The 21713-nt window shown below is 40.8% G+C and overlaps 3 protein-coding genes across 4 annotated transcripts in view; 1 reads left to right on the top strand and 2 right to left on the bottom strand.

The window, feature by feature from the left end:
• Window positions 1-21713, top strand: part of LOC307167486 (uncharacterized protein) — a 565869-nt gene that overhangs the window by 452169 nt on the left and 91987 nt on the right. The window lies entirely within an intron of this gene.
• On the bottom strand, window positions 2392-3730 carry LOC307167510 (uncharacterized protein). The gene has a single exon (XM_079886672.1). It carries the CDS (start codon window positions 3667-3669, stop codon window positions 2863-2865), a length of 807 nt encoding a protein of 268 aa, XP_079742798.1. The 5' UTR covers window positions 3670-3730; the 3' UTR covers window positions 2392-2862.
• On the bottom strand, window positions 8392-10250 carry LOC307167484 (uncharacterized protein). The gene is made up of 2 exons (XM_079886623.1): window positions 9903-10250; window positions 8392-9567 (listed from the first exon to the last, which is right to left on the bottom strand). The coding sequence occupies exons 1-2, from the start codon at window positions 9985-9987 to the stop codon at window positions 8468-8470; spliced, it is 1185 nt and encodes a 394-aa protein (XP_079742749.1). The 5' UTR covers window positions 9988-10250; the 3' UTR covers window positions 8392-8467.

The raw sequence follows: 21713 nt of genomic DNA on the forward strand, positions 1-21713 counted from the left end.
TGCTTAACACTAAGAATTTGAATAATTGTAATGTGATGATCAGATGCAGATATCTAAATCAGAGAATATAGGCGGTTTGTGGGTGGATTATTTATTTTTAACAGTGGATTCGGGTGACTCAAAGTGCACCAGATTAATGAATTTATCTTTAAAATGTACAAAATTTTCTTACGGGGGGGCATGCCCCCGGACCCCCCTAGAGGTACCTAGCTCTACCAACAGAAATAATGTGGGAAACACATTAGGCTATATGATGATCTACAAAAAAATAAATAATTGAATTATCTTATTATTAAAATACATTAAGATTTTTACCATCATTTTGAGGCTGGAAAAACCCTGTTACTGTATTTTGATCACAGCCCTATTTAAAGCCTTGTTCCATGTGCCCCCTTTTATACTTTGAGCACCTGCCCCTCCAGAGGTCTCTGCACGGCCCTGCCTCTGGGGTCTGAGCTGTTTTCTGGGCCCTGGAGGTGTTCTGACATGCTCTGACATTTGTGGTTATTTCTGTTACTTGTGACATTTTCATGGCTAAAGTCTGATTACACTGTATTCAGCACAAACTCTGCTACAATAATATATCAGCAGCATGTATGTAAAAGTTTGTAGTTTTGAGATAATAACATTTATGCGTGGTTTGTGAAAATACTAAAAAAATTCTCACTGAAATAAGGCCATGAAACCCATACTGATTATTTCTTCACAAGACTTTTGAAAATTGTATGACGTAGCCTAGAATATTTGCTCTAAAACTATGTGAAAATCACCCTGACTGCTCATTCAGATAAGACAATATATTGATTTAAAATTTTTACGACGTGTTTTGTGTGAGAAAGCTTTATGCGGGAGGTGTGATCACATCATTAATATGTAAGCTTTTCACACCTAAGAAAGACAAAGACCCTCCCCTAACGGCCCTATTAGGAGCTATCAGGCCCTGTCATTCTGAGCAACCTTTCACAAAGAATGAGGAGATTTAAAAAAGAATGGCTTTTAGATCGTTTGGATTTATTTACAACACAACATAATCCAAAGATACACAACAAATGACAAAAAAGCACTTATTGAAAACAATGATCCAAAGACAGAGACCTTTCTGCCATTCCTAAAAACATTGTACATACCTTTCATTTCCAAGGTGTTTGATTTTCACTTTACCATGTTCATGTACAGAGACTCGTGTGAATGCTGAAGTCAGCAGGACTCAGTGGCATCTGGGCCCTGAAAGAAAAAAAAAAAGTGAACATACTGATATCAAGAGAAAGGCCTGCACGATTTTTGGGAATAAATTTTAGATTTTTCTGGTTAAAATTGCTTTTTAAAATTCACAGAACACACACACACACACACACACACACAAATGTTTCCAACAATATATAATATAATGAACACCAGGTTTGTTGTGCCTTGTAGGCATAGGCTATGCGCAGTGCTGCATAAAATAATAACAATAACCTATAGCAGCCTATAAATCTTCCAACAGATTTCAGTAACAACTAAGCTAGAGAAAAATATATTGATTATCATGTTACTTCAAATGTTTCCATTCGTTATGATGATATGAAATTAGATGATAGTAAAAACATGAAGCCGTTTGGTGCGTTTTGCTTTTCAAACGCGATCGCGATCCAAAATATGATACATTCAAACGCGATCGCGTTCAAATATAAAACATTATGGTTACCATATAGCCTACATATCTACGTTTGAGCAGATATCCACAAACACAGTAACAGTAAACACGGGTCTAAATATTATATTATTCACCATATATCTAGCAACAGTTCAACTGCAATGTGAAATTTATGCAACAATAACAAACTAATATGTAAGAATGTCTTACCTTACATCTTGTCTTCAAATCGCGTTCTTCTTCTTCTGAGGTAAATCCAACGTAAGCTCACGGCGCGTCTTTCAAACTCGACGAAAAGCAGAGACTTGTGAAGTGTTTTGGTGTTTTGTTGTTGAGGTAATGAGCGCGTTCGCGTTCCATGTGGAGATTTGCATGTGAATCTCTTTTGCGCGAGTGGGCGTGGTCAAAATGAAAAATAATTAGGAAGCGTTTGAGAAGCTGGACATCTTGTTGGTTTTATACAAATTACTTAAACAGAGAATATTTGTTTTCAGTTTGAATCCGATCATCTAGTACAGACTTAAATGTTTATAAAGGTATATGGCTCATAAATGTGTGACAAGTATTCGCTGAGTTTTGTTTCAGTTTATAGACGTGCTCAAGAAAAAAAAGTTCACCGCGACGGAGAGGCAGAACGCACACCGTTTATTTTCTTTATTTTACAAAAGCACAATGTTTTGATTTGATTGTAAGTGGACACATACAAAAGTAGAAATGTCACAGATTCTTTTTTTATATTTCTTTTTTCTGTATGACCATAAATGACGGAGAAATGTCTGTCTTGTAAATCCTTTATCTTTGTACACACTTGCAACTGCAGCAGCAACTTTAATGGCATTTAAAATTAATCAATTTCTAAATCAAGAAAACAATCAACTTTATTTTTCAGTTTTTTAATTGTTTAACATTTTACAGCGTCAATTATTTTCTAACTACAGTCACCGAATCTTTACAATCCACACAATATAGTAAACATTAGTAAATAAGTAAATTACATGAATATGTCTTATTCAAGCAGATTTTGCCATTTTTACCAAGTAGGAAAGATACAAATAATTATTGACACTGTAAAAAAATATTCTAAAGCTTCAAACACCAATCTTTTCTAAGCATTTTTTCACAAAGTTCAACAAGATGACATTGTGCTTTTGGGAGCAACACCATATTTTGTTCATCTCACACCATTTACTTGACTTTACTTATTTGACATGAAAATGAAATGTTGCTCATTGTGACCACTTATGATAGTTCCTCATGTGAGCGAGAAGGTTTTTTGAATAACTAAAACTCTTCTCACACTGAGTACAGTAGTACAACATCTCTCCAGTATGAACTCGCTCGTGTGAATTCAGAGATCCAGATCGAGCGAAAGTTTTGTCACAATATGAGCACTTGTAAGGTTTTTCTCCAGTATGTATTCTTTGATGACTTTTCAGACTGCCAGCTCTAGTAAATCTCTTCCCACAGTCACAACACACATGATCTTTCTCACCGGTGTGTGTTTTCTGGTGCTGTTTACAATGTTCCAGCTGTGAAAAAGTCTCTCCACAAAATGAACATGCATAAGGCCTCTCGTTTGTGTGCATTATTTGGTGTCTTTTTAGATGTGATAATAATTTAAAATCTTTACCACACTGGTCACAGTTATATGGCTTTTCTCCAGTGTGAACACGCAAATGATTACTGAGTTTAGTTTTACTTTTGAAACTCTTCTCACACTGAGTGCAGTGATACGGCTTCTCTCCAGTATGAACTCGCTCATGTATTTTCAGTGGTCCCGACTGAGCGAAACTCTTGTCACAATATGAGCACTTGTAAGGTTTTTCTCCAGTATGAACTCGCTCGTGTGATTTCAGGTTTCTAGACTCAGTGAAACTCTTGTCACAATATGAGCACTTGTAAGGTTTTTCTCCAGTATGAATTCTTTGGTGCTGTTTCAGACCACCAGCTCTTGTAAAGCTCTTCCCACAGTAACAACACACATGATCTCTCACTTCATTATGTGTTTTTTGTTGCAGTTTACAATTTTCCATCAATGAGAAACTCTTTTGAGTTTCGAAGTTGCAATGTTCCTCCTCAACTTCATATAGTCTTTGCTCTTTCACTTTCACCTGATCTAAAACAATAAAACATAAACATTATGTAGTAAGAATCAGTTGAAAGGGGATAAATGAAATTCACTGAACCCTGATTTAATAGCAGAAAACAAGAGATCAGGGATTTTTACAAGTATCAAGTATCAGATCTTTAATGTGCCAAAGGTTAGTTTTGTCATTCCCTTGTCAATACTATCAAACAGATGCCACATTATAATACATTTATGATCATAGAGTTGTGTTTTCTCTGTTGTTATAATTATAATGCTCATTATTTCCCAGTAACTTGATCTGTTGAACTGATGCTTTGATACCTTAATGTTTCTCAACAGTCAACAATGAAGAATCAAGAATGGACACCAACCTATTTGTTCCTCAGCAACTTCATGTTTTATTCTGGATGGTTCTGGATCACTCATGTCTTCAATCTCCTCTTTAATAAACTCCATCTTTAACAGTCACACAGATTTCAGCTGCTACTCCTGGAGTTTGTCCTTCTCTTGTAGGATGATGGGAATATTCCCAGTATTTATTGGTGAATTGTTGTGGGAGGGGCTTCACTGCAGGTGTGAACTGTGATCACTGTGTTTTTATCCAATCTGCATTTAAAAAGTACAGAGTCATCATGTTAAACTGCTGCTGAAAAACCTCTTTGTCTCCAAAAGTTCCCTGTTTTCAGCTCATTCATTATGGTGATGTCTGAGATCTTCTGTAAATTAGCACATTAAATCGTTTTATTGGTGTCAACAGGCTGAAAACAAACTACAGAATCTTCACATTTGAAATTTCACTTCAGTTCTTATCAAAGAGGATAAATGTGAATTTTCAAGTGAACCCTGATTTAATAATAGAAAACGATCTGGGTTACTTGACTGTAACCCTGTTCCCTGAAAAAGCAGAATGAAATGCTAGGCTGCTTAGCGCATTGGGAACGTCTTTAATCGTGTGAATATAGTGTGTAACACGTCAATAGAATTGACCCGGAGGTATTAATAGCCTCGGTCGGTGACGTCACCAGCGCGCACCCACGACACGAGGCTATAAATAGATGAGCCACAGGTGCATCTTCAGGATATTTTGTCTGAAGAGCAGTCCCAGGACATCTTCAGCACGGCAATGCAGCGCAGCATCTCGTTCCGCTTATTCAGGGAACAGGGTTACAGTCAATAACTCGGATAGTTCCCTTTCAAAAGCTACAACTGATGCTGCGCTGCTTAGCGCATTGGGAATGAGAATACCCATGCCGCTGTGCTTGAAAGTGTCTGGACCCCTTGCGGTTGTGTAGGTGTGCTGACAAGAACACAAGAAGGCCCTAGACATTAGCTTCAGATTAGCTCGAGAACATGTGAGACCGGAGTGGCATGAACATCCAAACTATAAAATCTTATGAATGTGTGCGGAGAGGACTGGTCTGCCGCATCACAAACAAATTGCAGGGGGCAGCCCTTGCCAGAGCACTTGAAGAGGCATCCCTGACCCAATGTGATATGGTCTGCTTGGTGGCGGCCGCCCCCCTGTTACTGCCCCCATAACAGACGAAAAATTGCTCTGACTTATTCCACTGGCTAGTGCAGCGGACGTCAAGTCAAGTTCAAGGTGTCTTTATTAGTACCCAAGGGTAAATTTGTTGTGCAGACAGGAGATTCAGCAATCCACACATAAGACAATCCAAAAAAACTTCAAAACAAACAGTAAACATAGAACATTAAAATATAACATGATGTCCAAAGCATAAAAACTTCTAAGAAAGATCATAACAATGTGCCTCTACACATCCACCCCCCCACCTACCCGCCCGCTTGCCCGCCTAAAATACACAAAGTGCCGTGCATAGCAAAGAGTGTCATCTCCTGCTATTTTTATTTATTAATTCTATGGCTGCGGGTACAAAAGTATTCCTATATCGTTTGGTTCTCCACCTAGGGGCCACAAACCGACATCCTGAGTAATAATAATCTCCAATAATAAAACTCGCCTTATGCTGTAGCTTATTGGAATAAAGACTTACAAGGATGGGTTGAGATTCACCTATAATCTTATTAGCCCACCTAACAATTTGGTTCAAAGAATTTTTGTTCTTCAAAGACAAATTACCAAACCAAGGGAGAACGACAAGACTGATTCAATAAAGGCCTCATCATAGATTTATCAACATGAAATCTGAACATTTTTCTGATGCAAAACAGACGCTGATGTCCCTTTTTACATACAGACTCGCAGTTCTCTTCAAAAGTCAATTTAGAGTGACTGTCCCAAGGTATTTGTAGCTTTCTACACAACCCACTGCCTGATTGTAGTGTCATAACATGAAGCACAGTTTCTAAAATCTATAATCATCTCTTTTGCTTTAGCTAAGTTTAACTCCAAAAAGGATTTGTCACACCAGGTGACAAACTCTTCAATAATAGGACCATGACCAGACTCACCATCACTTAGCAGACTCACAATAACTGTGTCATCAGCAAATTTCAATATTGACTTATTAGCATAACTGCTTTGGCACATGTTAGTGTACAAAATATAAAATAAGGGTGAGAGAATACAGCCCTGGGGTGCGCCGATAGATGTAAATAGTAAATTAGACAAAATGCCATTTACTTTCACCCTCTGTGATCTATTTGTCAAAAAAATCCAACCCACTAAATTTTTTCTCAGATCAAAATGCTCAATTAGTCTCGGAGCCAAAATGTGAGATTGGATAGTACTAAAAGCTGAGGAAAAATCAATAAACAACAGTCTAGCATGCGCATTTCTCCCTTCTAAGTGCTTAAACAAAAGATTAAATAAAGTAAATGTAGCATCCTCAACTCCTCTATGTGCTCTATAAGCAAACTGCATAGGGTCTAGATAGCTTGCTCAGTTTGCCTCACAATCTCCGTCTTCACAAGCTTTTCAAAACATTTCATTACAAGACAAGTGAGGGCAACTGGCCTGAGATCATTTAAAGCCTTGGGACTATTCTTTTTAGGGGCCGGGATAATAACAGCCTGCTTCCACAGGTTAGGTACATGTTGTAGGTATAAAGACATATTAAAAATATCACTGAAGATAAAACTTAATTGTCCTGCACAGTATTTCAGTAGCTTGCCACAAATATTGTCTGTGTCATGATTCTTGTTTTGTGTTCCCCTTGTCTTGTGTGGACTGTTATTGTTTCCTGTTTTGTGCCATGTTTTTGTAGTCCTTTGTAGTTTTCCCTGTTGATTAGTTCATGATTGTTCCCAGGTGTCCCATCTTGTTTCCTCATTACTTAGTTAAGCTTGTTTGTGCCTGTGTATTTATAGCCCTTGTGTTTCACTTGTTACTTTGTCAGTTGTTGTACAACTGCATTTCTCAGCTACGTTACAGTCTGGACCAGGACTCTTATTTAACTTCTGTGAAAGAAAGGATTTTTCAACTGCTCTCTCATTCAGGATGAGATGATGATTATCTTTAAATTTACACCTCGGTTCATCAGCTTCATCCTTCAAATCAAACTGATCAAATCTCAAATAAAAATGATTAAGAGCATTTGCAAGCTCACTATTTGAACTGAAACCATCCATGACAATATTAGCTCTATTCACACTTTGCTGTATACCTACTATAGTTTTCATACCGAAGCAATACTCTTCTCAGCCAGTTTACTCTCTACCTTGCTTTTATACCTTTGTTTAGCCTTTATAATTTCCACTTTAACCTCCTTTTTTGCTGCTTCTCTTTCTAATGTCCCTCCTTGATTGTAAGACAGTTTCTTCTTCTGTAAACTAAACTCAACTGCTTTAGACATCCAAGGTTTATTATTAGGGTAAACCTTAATCTTTTTGGTAGTAATAATCATGCTCTCACAAAAAGTAACAGAGGAGCACACTACATCAGTGAGTTCATCAATGTCCTAACAAGAGTCTTTAAACATCTCCCAAATAGGGCAATAGATTCTTCAGACCAGATTTTAATGCTTTTGTTGAATCTATAGAAGACAAGTCTTTAGCCCCACTATGAATCAGGGTTTGATTACCTTAATCCCTAAACCAGATAAAGACCTGAGATATGTGGATAACTTGCAACCATTTACATAGCTCAACAATGATTATAAACTTTTCTCACATACTGTATTTATGTTAACAGGTTAAAAGAGGGCATAAATAATTGAATCAACGAGTCACAATCAGGCTTTCTAAAGGAAGATCTGTTCATAATAATATTAGATTAGTTATGGATTTGGTGGAGTACAGTCACTTGATAGATTAGATTTTAAGAAGGCCTTTGACATGATATGACAAAAGATGTTTTTTCCGATGAGTTTGGAAAATTCTTCACACTGTAAACATCATTCTCCAGTCAATACAAATTTTCCAAATTTTTAAATCTTATTGCGGACACTCATTTTAGGTGGCGTTTGTTCAACTCATTGACCACAGTACATTGAAAGTAAACAAGTGAGAAATAAGTGAGATGTACCATTTCCAAACGGAAGTGCTTCACGAAGCTCAGTGCAAGCGGTCCATTGCTTCATATATTGACAGATAATTAATTGTTGATGGTTTTTTTCTTACATTTGCTTCCAGTCTCTTTTAATTTTGGTATTTAATATCTAGTTCATGAGTTATAGCCATTTAGCGTTCAATCAAATAATTCAATAATTTTCTTGTTCTCCAACATATAAAACACAATTATTGTGGCATTTCACAGAAACATTAGTTTATTAGTAAACTAACTACACATTAACTTTATGTGAATCTCACAAAACATTTGCTCACTGTGACACAGAACAATGCTTTTTAATATGATTCACTAGATTATGTGATTGGGTGAAGCTCTTCCCACACTGAGTGCATGTATACGGCTTCTCTCCAGTATGAACTCGCTCGTGTTCTTTCAGATATCCAGACACAGTGAAACTCTTGTCACAGTATGAGCACTTGTAAGGTTTTTCTCCAGTATGAATTCTTTGATGACTTTTCAGATGGTCAGCTCTAGTGAATCTCTTCCCACAGTCCAAACACACATGATCTTTCTCACCGGTGTGTGTTTTCTGGTGCCGTTTACAATGTTCCAGCCGTGAAAAAGTCTCTCCACAAAATGGACATGCATAAGACCTCTCGTTTGTGTGCATTATCTTTTCTCCAGTGTGAATGCGCAGATGATTACCGAGTTCAGTTTTACTTTTGAAACTCTTCTCACACTGAGTACAGTCGTACGGCTTCTCTCCAGTATGAACTCGCTCATGTACTTTCAGTGGTCCCGACTGAGTGAAACTCTTGTCACAATATGAGCACTTATAAGGTTTTTCTCCAGTATGAATCCTCTGGTGCACAAGTAGATGACTAGGTGAAGTAAAGCTCTTCCCACAGTCCAAACACACATGATCTTTCTCACCGGTGTGTGTTTTCTGGTGCCGTTTACAATGTTCCAGCCGTGAAAAAGTCTCTCCACAAAATGGACATGCATAAGACCTCTCGTTTGTGTGCATTATCTTTTCTCCAGTGTGAATGCGCAGATGATTACCGAGTTCAGTTTTACTTTTGAAACTCTTCTCACATTGAGTACAGTCGTACGGCTTCTCTCCAGTATGAACTCGCTCATGTACTTTCAGTGGTCCCGACTGAGTGAAACTCTTGTCACAATATGAGCACTTATAAGGTTTTTCTCCAGTATGAATCCTCTGGTGCACAAGTAGATGACTAGGTGAAGTAAAGCTCTTCCCACAGTCAAAGCACACTTTACCTCTCACTTCATTGTGTGTTTTTTGTTTACAATTTTCCATCAATGAGGAACTCTTTTGAGTTTCGAAGTTGCAATGTTCCTCCTCAACTTCATATAGTTTGTGTCTTTGCTCTTTCACTTTCATCTGATCTAAAAAAAAAAACATTAAGTAGTAAGAATCAGTTGAAGGAGGATAAATGTTAAAATTCACTGAACCCTGATTTAATAGCAGAAAACAAGAGATCAGGGATTTTTACGAGTATCAAGTATCAGATCTTTAATGTGCCAAAGGTTAGTTTTGTCATTCCCTTGTTAATACAATCAAAGAGACGTCAGATTATAATAAATGTATGATCGTAGAGTTCTCTGTTATTAGAATTATTGTGTGCTCATCGATTCACAGTAACTAGATCTGTTGAACTGAAGCTTTGATACCGTAATGTTTCTCAACAGTCAACAATGAAGAATCAAGAATGGACACCAACCTATTTGTTCCTCAGTATCTTCATGTTTTATTCTGTATGGTTCTGGATCTCTCATGTCTTCAATCTCCTCTTTAATAAACTCCATCTTTAACAGTCACACAGATTTCAGCTGCTACTCCTGGAGTTTGTCCTTCTCTTGTAGGATGATGGGAATATTCCCAGTATTTATTGATGAATTGTTGTGGGAGGGGCTTCACTGCAGGTGTGAACCTTGACTAAATACTCACTACTTTAATTACTCTGAAATTATGTAACCATATTTGCTGTACAGAGTAAGGATGTATAGTATTACTATAAGACAACATCTGAAATATGGAAGTTAATATTTGTGTAACACAGGATGTTAAATAAGAATTAAACAGGGCACATAAAAACAATTTTACACCATATGTAAGTTACAAGTTGATTTTACTTCACAGTTCATCCTTGTTTTGCTGAAGTTCCTTTGACATTTCTTCTCTGTCTTTGCCAATATACTCTTTATACTCTATATTTTTATAAATATCATTTGTAAGCTGTCTCATGTTGTTGTTGTCTTCGAATTCAATAAAAGCTTTGTCTAGATGTTGTTTTATGTAGAATCTTATACTTCCTCTTATTTGTTAGCCAAAACAAAACAAAAATTATCTTTTTATTTATTTATTTGAAGCTTAATTCAAATGTGAATCTCTCTCACACAAAGCTTGATTATCCTAAAAGGTTTGTTATAGCATTGACAAAAAATAAACAGTCATCATGTTAAACTACTGCTGAAAAGCCTCTTTGTCTCCAAGAGTTCCCTGTTTTCAACTCATTCATTATGGTGATGTCTGAGATCTTCTGTAAATTGGCACATTAAGCTCATTTTATTGGTGTGAACAGGCTGAAATAAACTACAGCATCATCACCTTTGTAATTTCACTTTAGTTCTTGTCTTTGCTCTTTCTCTTCCATCTAGTCTGAAATAAACATGAAGTAGTTAGAATACATACAAGGAGGATAAATGTGAATATTAAAGTGAACCCTGATTCAGAAAGCAACATAGATCATGTATCTGTCTATCAAGTATCAGACTTTAAATGCACCAGAGGTTGGTTCTGTCATTCTTGTTAATGTGGATGACAATTTTTGTAAAAGATAATAATCTGAGTATAATTCATGTCAAATATCTCAAGATTAATTGCTTAATTATTTTTCATAGCTCTTATGATTCGTATCTGTCACGAAACTGCTCCAAGACACGGACGTGAGATCCAAATGCAGCTTTATTTTAAGGCGTAATCCAGAATCGTAATCAAACACAAGCAGAGGGTCAAGCACAGGAAGGCAGTCCAAACAAACAAATAAAAACAAACAAACAAACAAACAAACAAACAAAACAGGCAGGGGTCAGAGGCAAAAGAGTAATCCACGGAACAGGCAAGAAATCCAAAAAACCAAGAGACATGAAAACGTACTCGGTTACTAACGTAACCTCGGTTCTCTCTAGTAGAGGGAACGAGTACTGCGTAAGATATCTTACGCTAGGGGAAAATCCTTTTTCCACGAGATATTGAAGCCAAAAATTATCCTTAATTTTTCAATAATGCAAAACGCGTTGCGGCAGCATACAGACATAGGCGAGGCAGCTCGCGCGCCTATTGGCTGTTCTGCGGCAACTGCAGCAGCCTATCGAGCGAGGCCTGGCGTGACGCCAGACCCAATGAGGGTGCTTCGCGCCCGCTGCGTCACATCCCGCCGAAACGGGCGTGGTCTAGGCCTATAAATACCGCTCGCAGGCAGCTATTATCTGGTTTTTCATCACCGAAGCAACCAGAGCGTGTGGATGCATGGCAAGATACGCAGTACTCGTTCCCTCTTCTAGAGAGAACCGAGGTTACGTTAGTAACCGAGTACGTTCTCTTACGAGAGGTCTCTCGTACTGCATAAGATATCTTACGCTAGGGGACCCAATGCAAGACGCCGTGCATGCAGGGTTCTGACACCATAGACCCAAGGGCGAAAGCCCGGGGTTCATATAGTGCACAATCACCCAGGGAACTCACAGGGAGTCCGGGAAGAGGGAGGTCGAAACCGCACTCTTCCACGTATAGCAGCGTCGCTTAGACGCGAATTACATCATACAGACAGGGCGGGGTACGGCCTGAACTGATGGGGAAATGTGGGTCTTACACAATTTGCCCAAACACATCTTGTGCTATTATTTTACACTGTCGATCATCGAGCTGCGCTCAGCAGACACAGCATTCTGAGCTGATAGCATCAGGACAGACAATACTGGTTAACTAGACCGACAGCAGCCTGGCCTGCAGGGCGGGAACCTCTAGGTTGTAAAACCTTATAAATGTAGACGGGGAGGCCCAGCCCGCCACCGTACAAATATCTTGCAAGGCAATCCCACTCGACCATGCCCACGAAGAGGCCATGCCTCTCGTGGAGTGCGCTCTGACACCCAACGGGCACTGCTCGCCCTTGGAAGTGTATGCTAGCGCAATAGCATCAACTATCCATCTGGATAGGCTCTGTTTCGACGCGGCTAGTCCCTTAGAGCGCCCACTGAATGAAACAAAGAGCTGCTCTGTCTGTCTGAAAGCAGACGAGCGAGACACATAAGCTCGCAACGCCCTGACTGGGCAAAGGAGGCTCGCGTCTCTTTCCTCATCAGTGACCGGTAGGGCTGACAGGGAAATGACCTGCGCCCTAAACGGTGTGTTGAGGGATTTTGGAACATAACCGTGCTTAGGTTTGAGTATAACCCTTGAGTCATTAGGCCCGAATTCCATGCACGCCGCGCTCACTGAGAGCGCGTGTAGGTCCCCTATGCCCAATCGTCTGTAAAGGCTCGAATGGGCCACCTTTCATGGCTTCCAGTACCGTAGAAAGGTCCCATACGGGGACTGAGGGAGGTCTGGGAGGATTCAGTCTCTTAGCCCCTCTAAGGAAGTGGATGACTAAATCGTTCCTTCCTATTGACTGACCAAGCGTTGTTCTTGAGAACGCTGCTATAGCCGCCACATAAACTTTGAAGGTGGAAGGGGTCCTACCCTTATCCAACAGCTCTTGTAGGAAGGAAAGCACCTCCGTCACTCCACAGTCTGTGGGTGACACGCCACGGGCTGTGCACCAGCCCGAAAACACTGACCATTTCGAGGAGTAGAGACGTCTCGTAGACGGAGAAAACGGCTTTTGTGTGCAGGCAAGCGGGCGACAGAACCGGCTTGTTGGCTGCAGAAAACACTGGACCAGTCAACATTTGCTGGAACTGGACGAGCGAATAGCTTTGGTGGAAGTCCAGCCGCGGCGGGACTCGAACACCGTCGTTTTCCTAGGCGTGCTAGGACGACTTCGGGGCCTCGGGCTTTACCACAATCCTAGGCCGCGGGCCGCGCATGGCGGGGCGGCGGCCGGATGAGCAGGAGCGCGGTCTCGCACCTCGGGCCTGGTGGCGCTGCGAAGTGGCAGCAGTGGGTGGTGGCTGGGGCTGTGAGCTCTGTGCAGACGGTTTCGCACGGCCTGCTACAGAGCTGGATCGCTTCGGGAGGAAGTGCTTCATTGCCTGTGACGCTTTCGGTACCTCTGCGAATCTCTCCGCAAAGTCCTTCGCGGAGGATCCGAAGAGGCCGGCGGGAGAAAGCGGGGCGCCGAGGAACGCGGTGCGCTCGGACTCGGCCATCTCCGAGAGCGTCAGCCACAGGTGCCTCTCAGTCACAGTGAGAGAGGCCATACTCCGCCCAATGGCCTGTGCTGCGGACTTAGTGGCACGGAGAGCGAGGTCCGTGGCGCTCCTCAAGTCCGGCACGCAGATCGCGTCAGGTCCTTTCTCATCCAGCTTTCGGAAGAGATCGGCCTGGAAGATCTGCAACGTGTGCAGCGCTGACGCAGCTTGCCCGGCAGGCTTGACGTCGTGCGGCAAGCTTTCGAGGGTAGGGCCAGCTTAGCGCACCGTCCAGCGGAGGGCGGGCATAAGTGGGCCGCTATCGCCTCTTCGACCGGCGGCAGCGAATGGTATTCCCTGTTCTTGGCATCGTCAACTGCAGAGAATGCCAAAGAAACAGATGGACGCACTCTAGCTGAATAGGGGGCGTTCCAGGACTTAGCGACTTCTTCATGTAGCTCAGGAAGAAAGGGCGCTGGTTTGGACGCAGGCGAAGCGCGCTCCCCAGGCAGAAAAAAGCCATCCAGTCGGTTGTGAGTGGGCTGCTCGGGTGAAGGCCACTCGAGGCCGAGGCTCGCCGCGGCCTGTGCGAGTACTCGCATGAGCTCCGTCTCGATGGACGATGGATCCTCAGAGCTCGCCCAATCCTCACTGCCTGACACCAGGATAGAGCAGGAATCCTCCTCTCCCAGCAGGGCTTCCTCGTCAGCGATGTCGACGGAAGCGGCGGCAGACAGCGGCCGCTGTCCGTCAGGAAGAGAGGCTGACGAAGCCGGTGAAGCAGGCGGGCGAACTGGCGAGCTTTGGCGGCTGGGGGAAGGTTCCGGGACCCGCTGGGCACGGTGCTTTTTACGGCGCGACACCACGGCGGGCGGGGGAGCAGTCTCGGCGAAGAAGGCCAGGCGAGTCCTCAGAGTCGCCATGGGCAGTAGCTCGCAGTGAGGGCAGCCGCCGTCAGCGAGCGCGAGAGCTGCATGTTCCTCACCCAGGCAGGAAACGCAGATCACATGGCGGTCCCCGTCGCTGAGTGTGGCTCTGCACGAGCCGCAGGAAGGCATCTTAAAAAAGACGCTGCTCTTTTAGGATGTGTCGCGGCGGCGACACACACACACACACACACACAATACAGAGAGTAAAGGATATAAGCGCCGGAAAGGGCAGCAGGAAGGCAAGGAAGGCGGCACGGCCAGCGACTTCAGTGACTCGTCCCGCTGAAGGTGCTCTCTCTCAACGGCGCGGCTTCTCTCCAGCTCCAGCGATGCGTGTGCTTCGCTTGAAGGATGAAAAATCAGATAATAGCTGCCTGCGAGCGGTATTTATAGGCCTAGACCACGCCCGTTTCAGCGGGATGTGACGCAGCGGGCGCGAAGCACCCTCATTGGGTCTGGCGTCACGCCAGGCCTCGCTCGATAGGCTGCTGCAGTTGCCGCAGAACAGCCAATAGGCGCGCGAGCTGCCTCGTCTATGTCTGTATGCTGCCGCAACGCGTTTTGCATTATTGAAAAATTAAGGATAATTTTTGGCTTTCTTTATTTCGCGGAAAAAGGATTTTCCCCTAGCGTAAGATATCTTACGCAGTACGAGAGACCTCTCGTAAGAGAACCAGGGAAACCGCTCAGAAGTGCAGTGCAACAACATACAAAACTTCACAGTGAGTGAATGATTGACCATGGTATAAATAGGCTGAGACTAACAGGGTGATGAGAGACAGGTGAATGTAATCAGTGATGATGAGTCCGGGCAGTGAATTATGGGAAATGTAGTTTGCAGAGCCGGACAGTAACGGAGTACATTTACTTGAGTACAGTACTTAAGTACAATTTTGAGGGATCTGTACTTTACTCGAGTATCATTTTTGGGGAGTACTCATGACTTTACTCAAGTACATTTGAGAGGCAAATATTGTACTCTTTACTCCGCTACATTTCTATCCATAACCGTGAGTACCCGTTACTTCTTCTAAAAAAATAATAAATAAAAAAAAAGGAAAAAAGAAAAAGCGAGCGACAGTGCGCGAGAGAGACCGAGTGTGTCTGCGCGCGCGACCGGCTCTCTCTCTCTCTCTGCTCGTTCTTTCAGTTAAACATGCGCCCTGTCACAAGCGGCAGTTCATCTACTTTACTCACCGATCAAATAAGACTTTGGCGGGACAAAAATTCACTTTGGCGGGCGCTAAAACAAGTTCAATGCAGGAAAATTCATGCGTGAATTTAACTGAGTAGTACATGACCATGCACTCGCACAAATGCCACCACATACAATTTGAACTCGCACATTCTCAATAAAATGGTCGCATATTTGGTCGCAGTCTGGAACCCTGTGATTTGATTGATGAAAAAAAGAGAAACTCACATGTACACACAATTGTTAGCTGAATTTTCTTTTCTGATATTACACATTAATGTAAGCTGAGCATTTGCGTTGATGTTCTTGAGTATGTGGTGTGTTTAACACAGTCGGGTTCAAATGTGGGTGCAAAAAATCCATTAAAACTCTAGCAGAGGTTTGTCAGAGCGTTGCCATTGTGCTATTGCCTTGTGGGCAAGTGAAAATGTTAAATAAAGCAGCATGGTAAAAAGATGAAAATGACTTGATTTTACTTTCAATTTCTTTACATTCTCCAAGGTATTAACTAGGGGTGGAACGGTACATGTATTCGTATTGAACCGAATCGGTACGGGCGTCACGGTTCGGTACATGAATTTACACGAAGAATACGGTATAAAAATAAATAAAACTCGCGTGCAAGTTAATTAATGTAATGCGGAACTACTGTTAGATACGCGGGTTCTTTAGGGACACCTAATCTGTAGCCCCGCCTTAAGCTAGGTTTGTTTATACCTTCTTATACTGTCTATGGTTTATACTTTCGCCTGCCTCCGCAGCGCAAGCCTCCGCTGACCGTGCGCGCGCCTCCCCAAATGGACGAGGCATTTATACTTCGCGCTCGCCGGTGTATATTCTTTGAAACGACAGGGTGCGACAGGGTGTAATTGAAGTAAGGTAGGCTACACTCGTGAATGTTTATTTTAGTAAAACAACACTTTAGTACACCAAAACCACACAGCAAAATAATCGTGTAAAGCAGTAAACCAGATTATTCCTTGTGACATTAGAAAAAAAAAATGGATATGAGAACGTAACCTACAACTAAATTAACGTTATCTTACATAATTTCTAAACATTTTTATTTAGTTTTGTGAACCTTTTTATAAAACATGGCCATTTATTTTTATTTAAAGGGCTGATGTCTGCTATTGTAGGCTCATTTTGTTAATGTAAGCAACTAATTTAGACGCAAGAACTGGGTGCCGGTGCTGTGAGATGTACATGCTCGGCCAGATTCGGCTCGAAGTCGTGCGTCTTCGGATGCGGAGCCGTGCGCTAAAAGCGTGCACTGCACACCGCCAAGCAAAATGTGGCCTTGCACACCCAACGCGCATGACCGCCCACACCACAATGACGACATTTTTGCCGCGCGCACCCTCGCGCTCGTGCGTCCGCACATAAATAAGAGATGCTTTATTTTCAGTTTTATAGCTGATTGTCTTATTTTGTTTACATCTTACTTTACACACTTCAGGGCAGGCTGTTGCAGCTAGCTCAGGGGAGAGACTGTATGACACTAGGTGGTACAGCCTGAGACATGCACAATAAAAAAAAAATTGCCTTCTGCATTTTTGTTTTGCTTTTCCCTCCATTGTACCGAACTCGTACCGAACTCGTACCGAACCGTGATGTCTGAACTGAGGTATGAACCAAACCGTGACTTCTGTGTACCGTTCCACCCCTAGTATTAACATTAACATTTTTCATAACTCCATGTAGGACGTTTCTGTACATAAATGTAAGCACTATGGCAGTAGTAATGCAATATTTAGAAAATGTACTCTTGTACTCTTGGTACTCAAGTACTTTTAAAAACAAGTACTTCAGTACTTTTACTTAAGTAGACATCTGACTGTAGTACTTTTACTTGTACTTGAGTAAAATTTAGCAAGGGGTATCTGTACTTTTACTCAAGTAATGAAGCTGTGTACTCTGTCCGCCTCTGGTAGTTTGTGAGTGAAACATGATAGTCTGGTGTGGAGTGCCCTGTGGTGGCTCTCAAGGGCACTCCAGCTGGTGACCGTTACAGTATCTTACAATTTAACTAAGCCAAACAGCCAGTGATCATCATTCATTTAAACAGTTTGAAACAATTATCAAATGTCAGCCATGATATATTATATATATATATATATATATATATATATATATATATATATATATATATATATATATATATTGCAATGAAGGTTATGTAGAAGTAAAAAATATATAATTAAAAAAGAGAATATAAGGCCTGTTGAAACTAGTTGAACAAACTGAGTTTCAGAGTAGGTTTAGAGTTGACAAATCCATATAAATCCAACTTGGTTTAGATCAGGTCCAACGGGCTCACAAAGCTCGGAATAAACATTGTCAACTCGGGTTTAATCCAAAAGTTTGAGAAGCTTGTGCACCTCTAATAATTTATATAGTTTTGTAAAGAGCTCAAAAGAAGGGTCCAAAAGACCAAAGGGTCATGAAACCCCAAACCAAATTTTTTGGAGATGTGAACAGATACAGTATGTACAGGTTGCACATCACTGAAAACACTAAAAGCACTCATAAATGTTATCAATAAGTGCAAATTGTCTAGCCTGGTTAAAACCAGACCATTCTCAGTAGTAACTGAGTTATGGTCTGGCAAAGCTTCTTTAATAACTCATTTCCAAAGGGGCGTCACCAAAGGATGTCGCTCAAATGCCTCTGGGCGCAATTGGATAGACCTAAAACCAATCAGAGCGATCGTCATCGTGTAAAGCCATATGCTGCGTCCCAATTCGCCTAAGTTACACCTACCACATAAAAGTATGTACTCTTTTTGTGAAGAAAAGGTATATACTTTTGAATGTGTAGCAAAAAGTAGGCAAGCTTTGGGACATACTACTTCGTCATCTTTATCGGACGGATCTGTCGCGTGCATCCTGTCACGTAAACTGCCCTGTCAATCATCGTGTCACAGTTAAAATCCTCTATTAAATCTAATTTAATTCCCTACCGTTTCGGAGAGAAATGTAGTAGCACATTCATCTGCCAGTGGGTCTTTCATGGAGACTGTCCTCATGTGTTTGCAATTTGAATATAATAATGCATTTAAAAGTTGATGCGCTTCACCAACGGACGTCGCTCAAATGCCTCTGGGCGCAATTGGATAGACCTAAAACCAATCAGAGCGATCGTCATCGTGTAAAGCCCGCCTCAACGTTTCTGATTGGTGCTGCGATTTCGACGGATTAGAAATGGGCTTGAATGAGCTCTTTGCCAGACTACTTGCAGAGCAAATCTAAATTTGCCGGAAGTTGTCTGGGTTTTCCCAGGCTACAAATTGTCTAAAACATGGGGATTTCATAACACTTTAAGATAGAACGTTTCTGTAATACGCCCCCAGGTATCCATCTATCTACCAAATATCAGATTTTTGATGAGCCAAAGGTTAGTTCTGTCATTCTTGTTAATAGAGTCAAAATGTGATGACAACTGCAGTACAAGATTATGATATAAGTCTATTGATGTCATATTTTCCTAGATTATTTGCTTATTTTTCAACAGCTTGGTTGGTATCTAACAATATAAAATAAGCCAATCAGCCAGTGATCAACATGCACTTAAACCAATTAAAACAATTCTTTAAAAAATGTCAACCTTGAATGTTTATTTTATATATATATATATATATATTAATAAAAGTTGTCTAAAAGTTAAATATATATATAATCAAACAAGAGAATCTGGTGATTCTGATAATAAATGTTATGTCATTGAAATTTAAAGGTACATGTAAGAATTTTGTATTAAAATATCCCAAAATCACTTGAACAGTGTTATACATTTCCTGCAGTTGTGTACTTACAATATCCCAGAAGTTCCCAAAGATTTTTAATTTCAGAGAAAATCCAATTTTAAATAATTGTCCACCCCCGAAAAAATGTTCACTTGTTGCCTGTGTAATGGAAATTTTACATTTAGATGTGTTCTTTTACTTTTAGATGTGTTTTTTTACTTCTGGGTGTGTACAACTTGTATTAACATTGAACATTTATTTTTACTCATAAGCATTTAAAGAAATATAATCATATAAGCTAAAGCACATTATTAAAGATATGTAACCAAGTTTTAGAAATGCATAAGTTAAGACAAGCTTATAGGAACAAAATGTTCTGGGTTATAGAAGACTAAGTAACAAAGAGACAATGTGTACTCCAAGTGACCTTTTGTGTACTTCAAGTGTGAAAAATATGTGCGCAGCTTTGATCGAACTAAAGATAGGCAAAATGTGTGAATTCGAGCAGCAGCTAATAACAGTAAACTTTTGCAGGTATGGTATTGTTCTGTCTAGATAGAATTTATGTTAGACAAGAGATCTTGAACAAAGACGTTTCCTTTTAAGGTAACCAAGGCGATCTTTTGAGACAGATGCAGCCTACCCAGGATGTGTTAAGGGTATATAACCTTGGCAAAGGGAACTAACCCCTTGCCTTCTCATATCAGATGCTCTCTGTATGTGAATGCCAATTTCTTGCAAGAAATAAACATTTTGATACTTTGACTTTTCAAAGATTCCACTTGTCTCCTTCCTCCTCACTTTTCGAATAGAATTATTTCCACAACACCTGTCACTGACGTAATATCCGCATTCTCACTGGTTTCCGCTCGTACTGCCATAGTAACCATGGCGACAGACGTGGACAACTGCGTAGTTCGTAATGTCTATCTGCACGCTGTTGTTGTTTCATTCAAACATTATGGACCATGACAAGCAGCCTTTGGAGAAAAAAGGAGAACTAAAACGAGGATCAATATCAGCGTGGCGTTTTCGAGATGCCGAGAGCTTCACCTCCGTGACAAACTTCGACTCGACGTCGCTCCTACATGTACTTTATTAGACAGGTGAGCAAATGTACATAAAACTAATCAATGTTATATAGTTCAATTAGTGTTGTTCCGATTCCGATACTAGTATCGGAAATGCCGCCGATGCCAATAAAAATTCTGGCATCGGTATCGGCGAGTACATCTACCCATGTACCGATCCGATACCATTTTATTAAACAATACCTAGTTATGCACGCTAACTTTGCTTAACGCTGCAAATCGGAGATCAATTCTTCTTCGCTGCTCTAAACAGTGGTTGCTTGTGGCAACACAGGAAGTTGTGCTGTTGCCACAAGCAACCACTGTTTAGAGCAGCGAAGAAGAAATGAAAACACAAATTTTCAAATGTAGGCGCACGGCAAGCGCATAATGTAAGAGATGCTGGCGCCCAACATCAAATGGCAAACGTAATAAAAACGGAACAAAACTGCGCTACTCGTTATTTTGTGCTTCACGGACCATTAAACAGTTTGGACCAGTGCAGCGCGAGTCGATCTTGATCAAGCGACACTGTTACTACACAGCACTAAGCGATCCAGTAAAGAAAGCATTTGAGTTCGCCACTGAAGTAATAACATCGCTGCGAAATCTAGTGAGAAACATTCACATTTCTCCGTTATTAACGGATCAAACAGCGCGTGGAAACCTGGAAGAAACATTGTGCTTTCAAGTAACGTTTGGTTTTATTTTGACATTATGAATAAAATTGCTGCCCTCAAATGTTAATCTGAAATAAAATAAACCTTTGTTTATCACTACTACAATATTACATTTAATTTTTTTTATAAGGAGCTGTTTTTGTTTTATGTCAAGTATAGCTCCATCATTGCTCAAAGTAAAAAAATTATCATACTTTATGATGTTAGTTTTAATAAAAAATAAATTAATAAAAAATGTAAATCAAGGAAATTTCTCTGGCATTTCTTTCCTTTTGCTGTATTGAAAACGTACCGAACCGGGACACCAGTGTATGGTATCGAACCAAACCGTGAATTTTGTGGACCCCTATTATTCATATATAATTTGTTAGATTCCTAGATTTATTTGTTGCACTTTTTTATACAGTTATATTGTAAAACTAAAATACCTTTTATAAAATAATTATATCAATTCATATAGGGCTAGTATGAATTGCAGCTGTAGAGATATACACCCAGGTATCGGATTAGTACTCGGTATCGGCCGATACCCTGAGTCCAGGTATCGGAATCGGTATC

The sequence above is a fragment of the Squalius cephalus genome (assembly GCF_949319135.1).
Source record: "Squalius cephalus genome assembly, chromosome: 11".
Classification (NCBI taxonomy): Eukaryota; Metazoa; Chordata; class Actinopteri; order Cypriniformes; family Leuciscidae; genus Squalius; species Squalius cephalus.

Excerpts from the sequence above, each read along its gene's own strand:
- LOC307167484 (XM_079886623.1), bottom strand. The coding sequence starts at position 9,987 with ATGGAGTTTATTAAAGAGGAGATTGAAGACATGAGAGATCCAGAACCA. Across the intron at positions 9,568-9,902 it reads AGATACTGAGGAACAAATAG|ATCAGATGAAAGTGAAAGAG; the intron begins GTTGGTGTCCAT and ends TTTTTTTTTTAG.
- LOC307167510 (XM_079886672.1), bottom strand. The coding sequence starts at position 3,669 with ATGGAAAATTGTAAACTGCAACAAAAAACACATAATGAAGTGAGAGAT.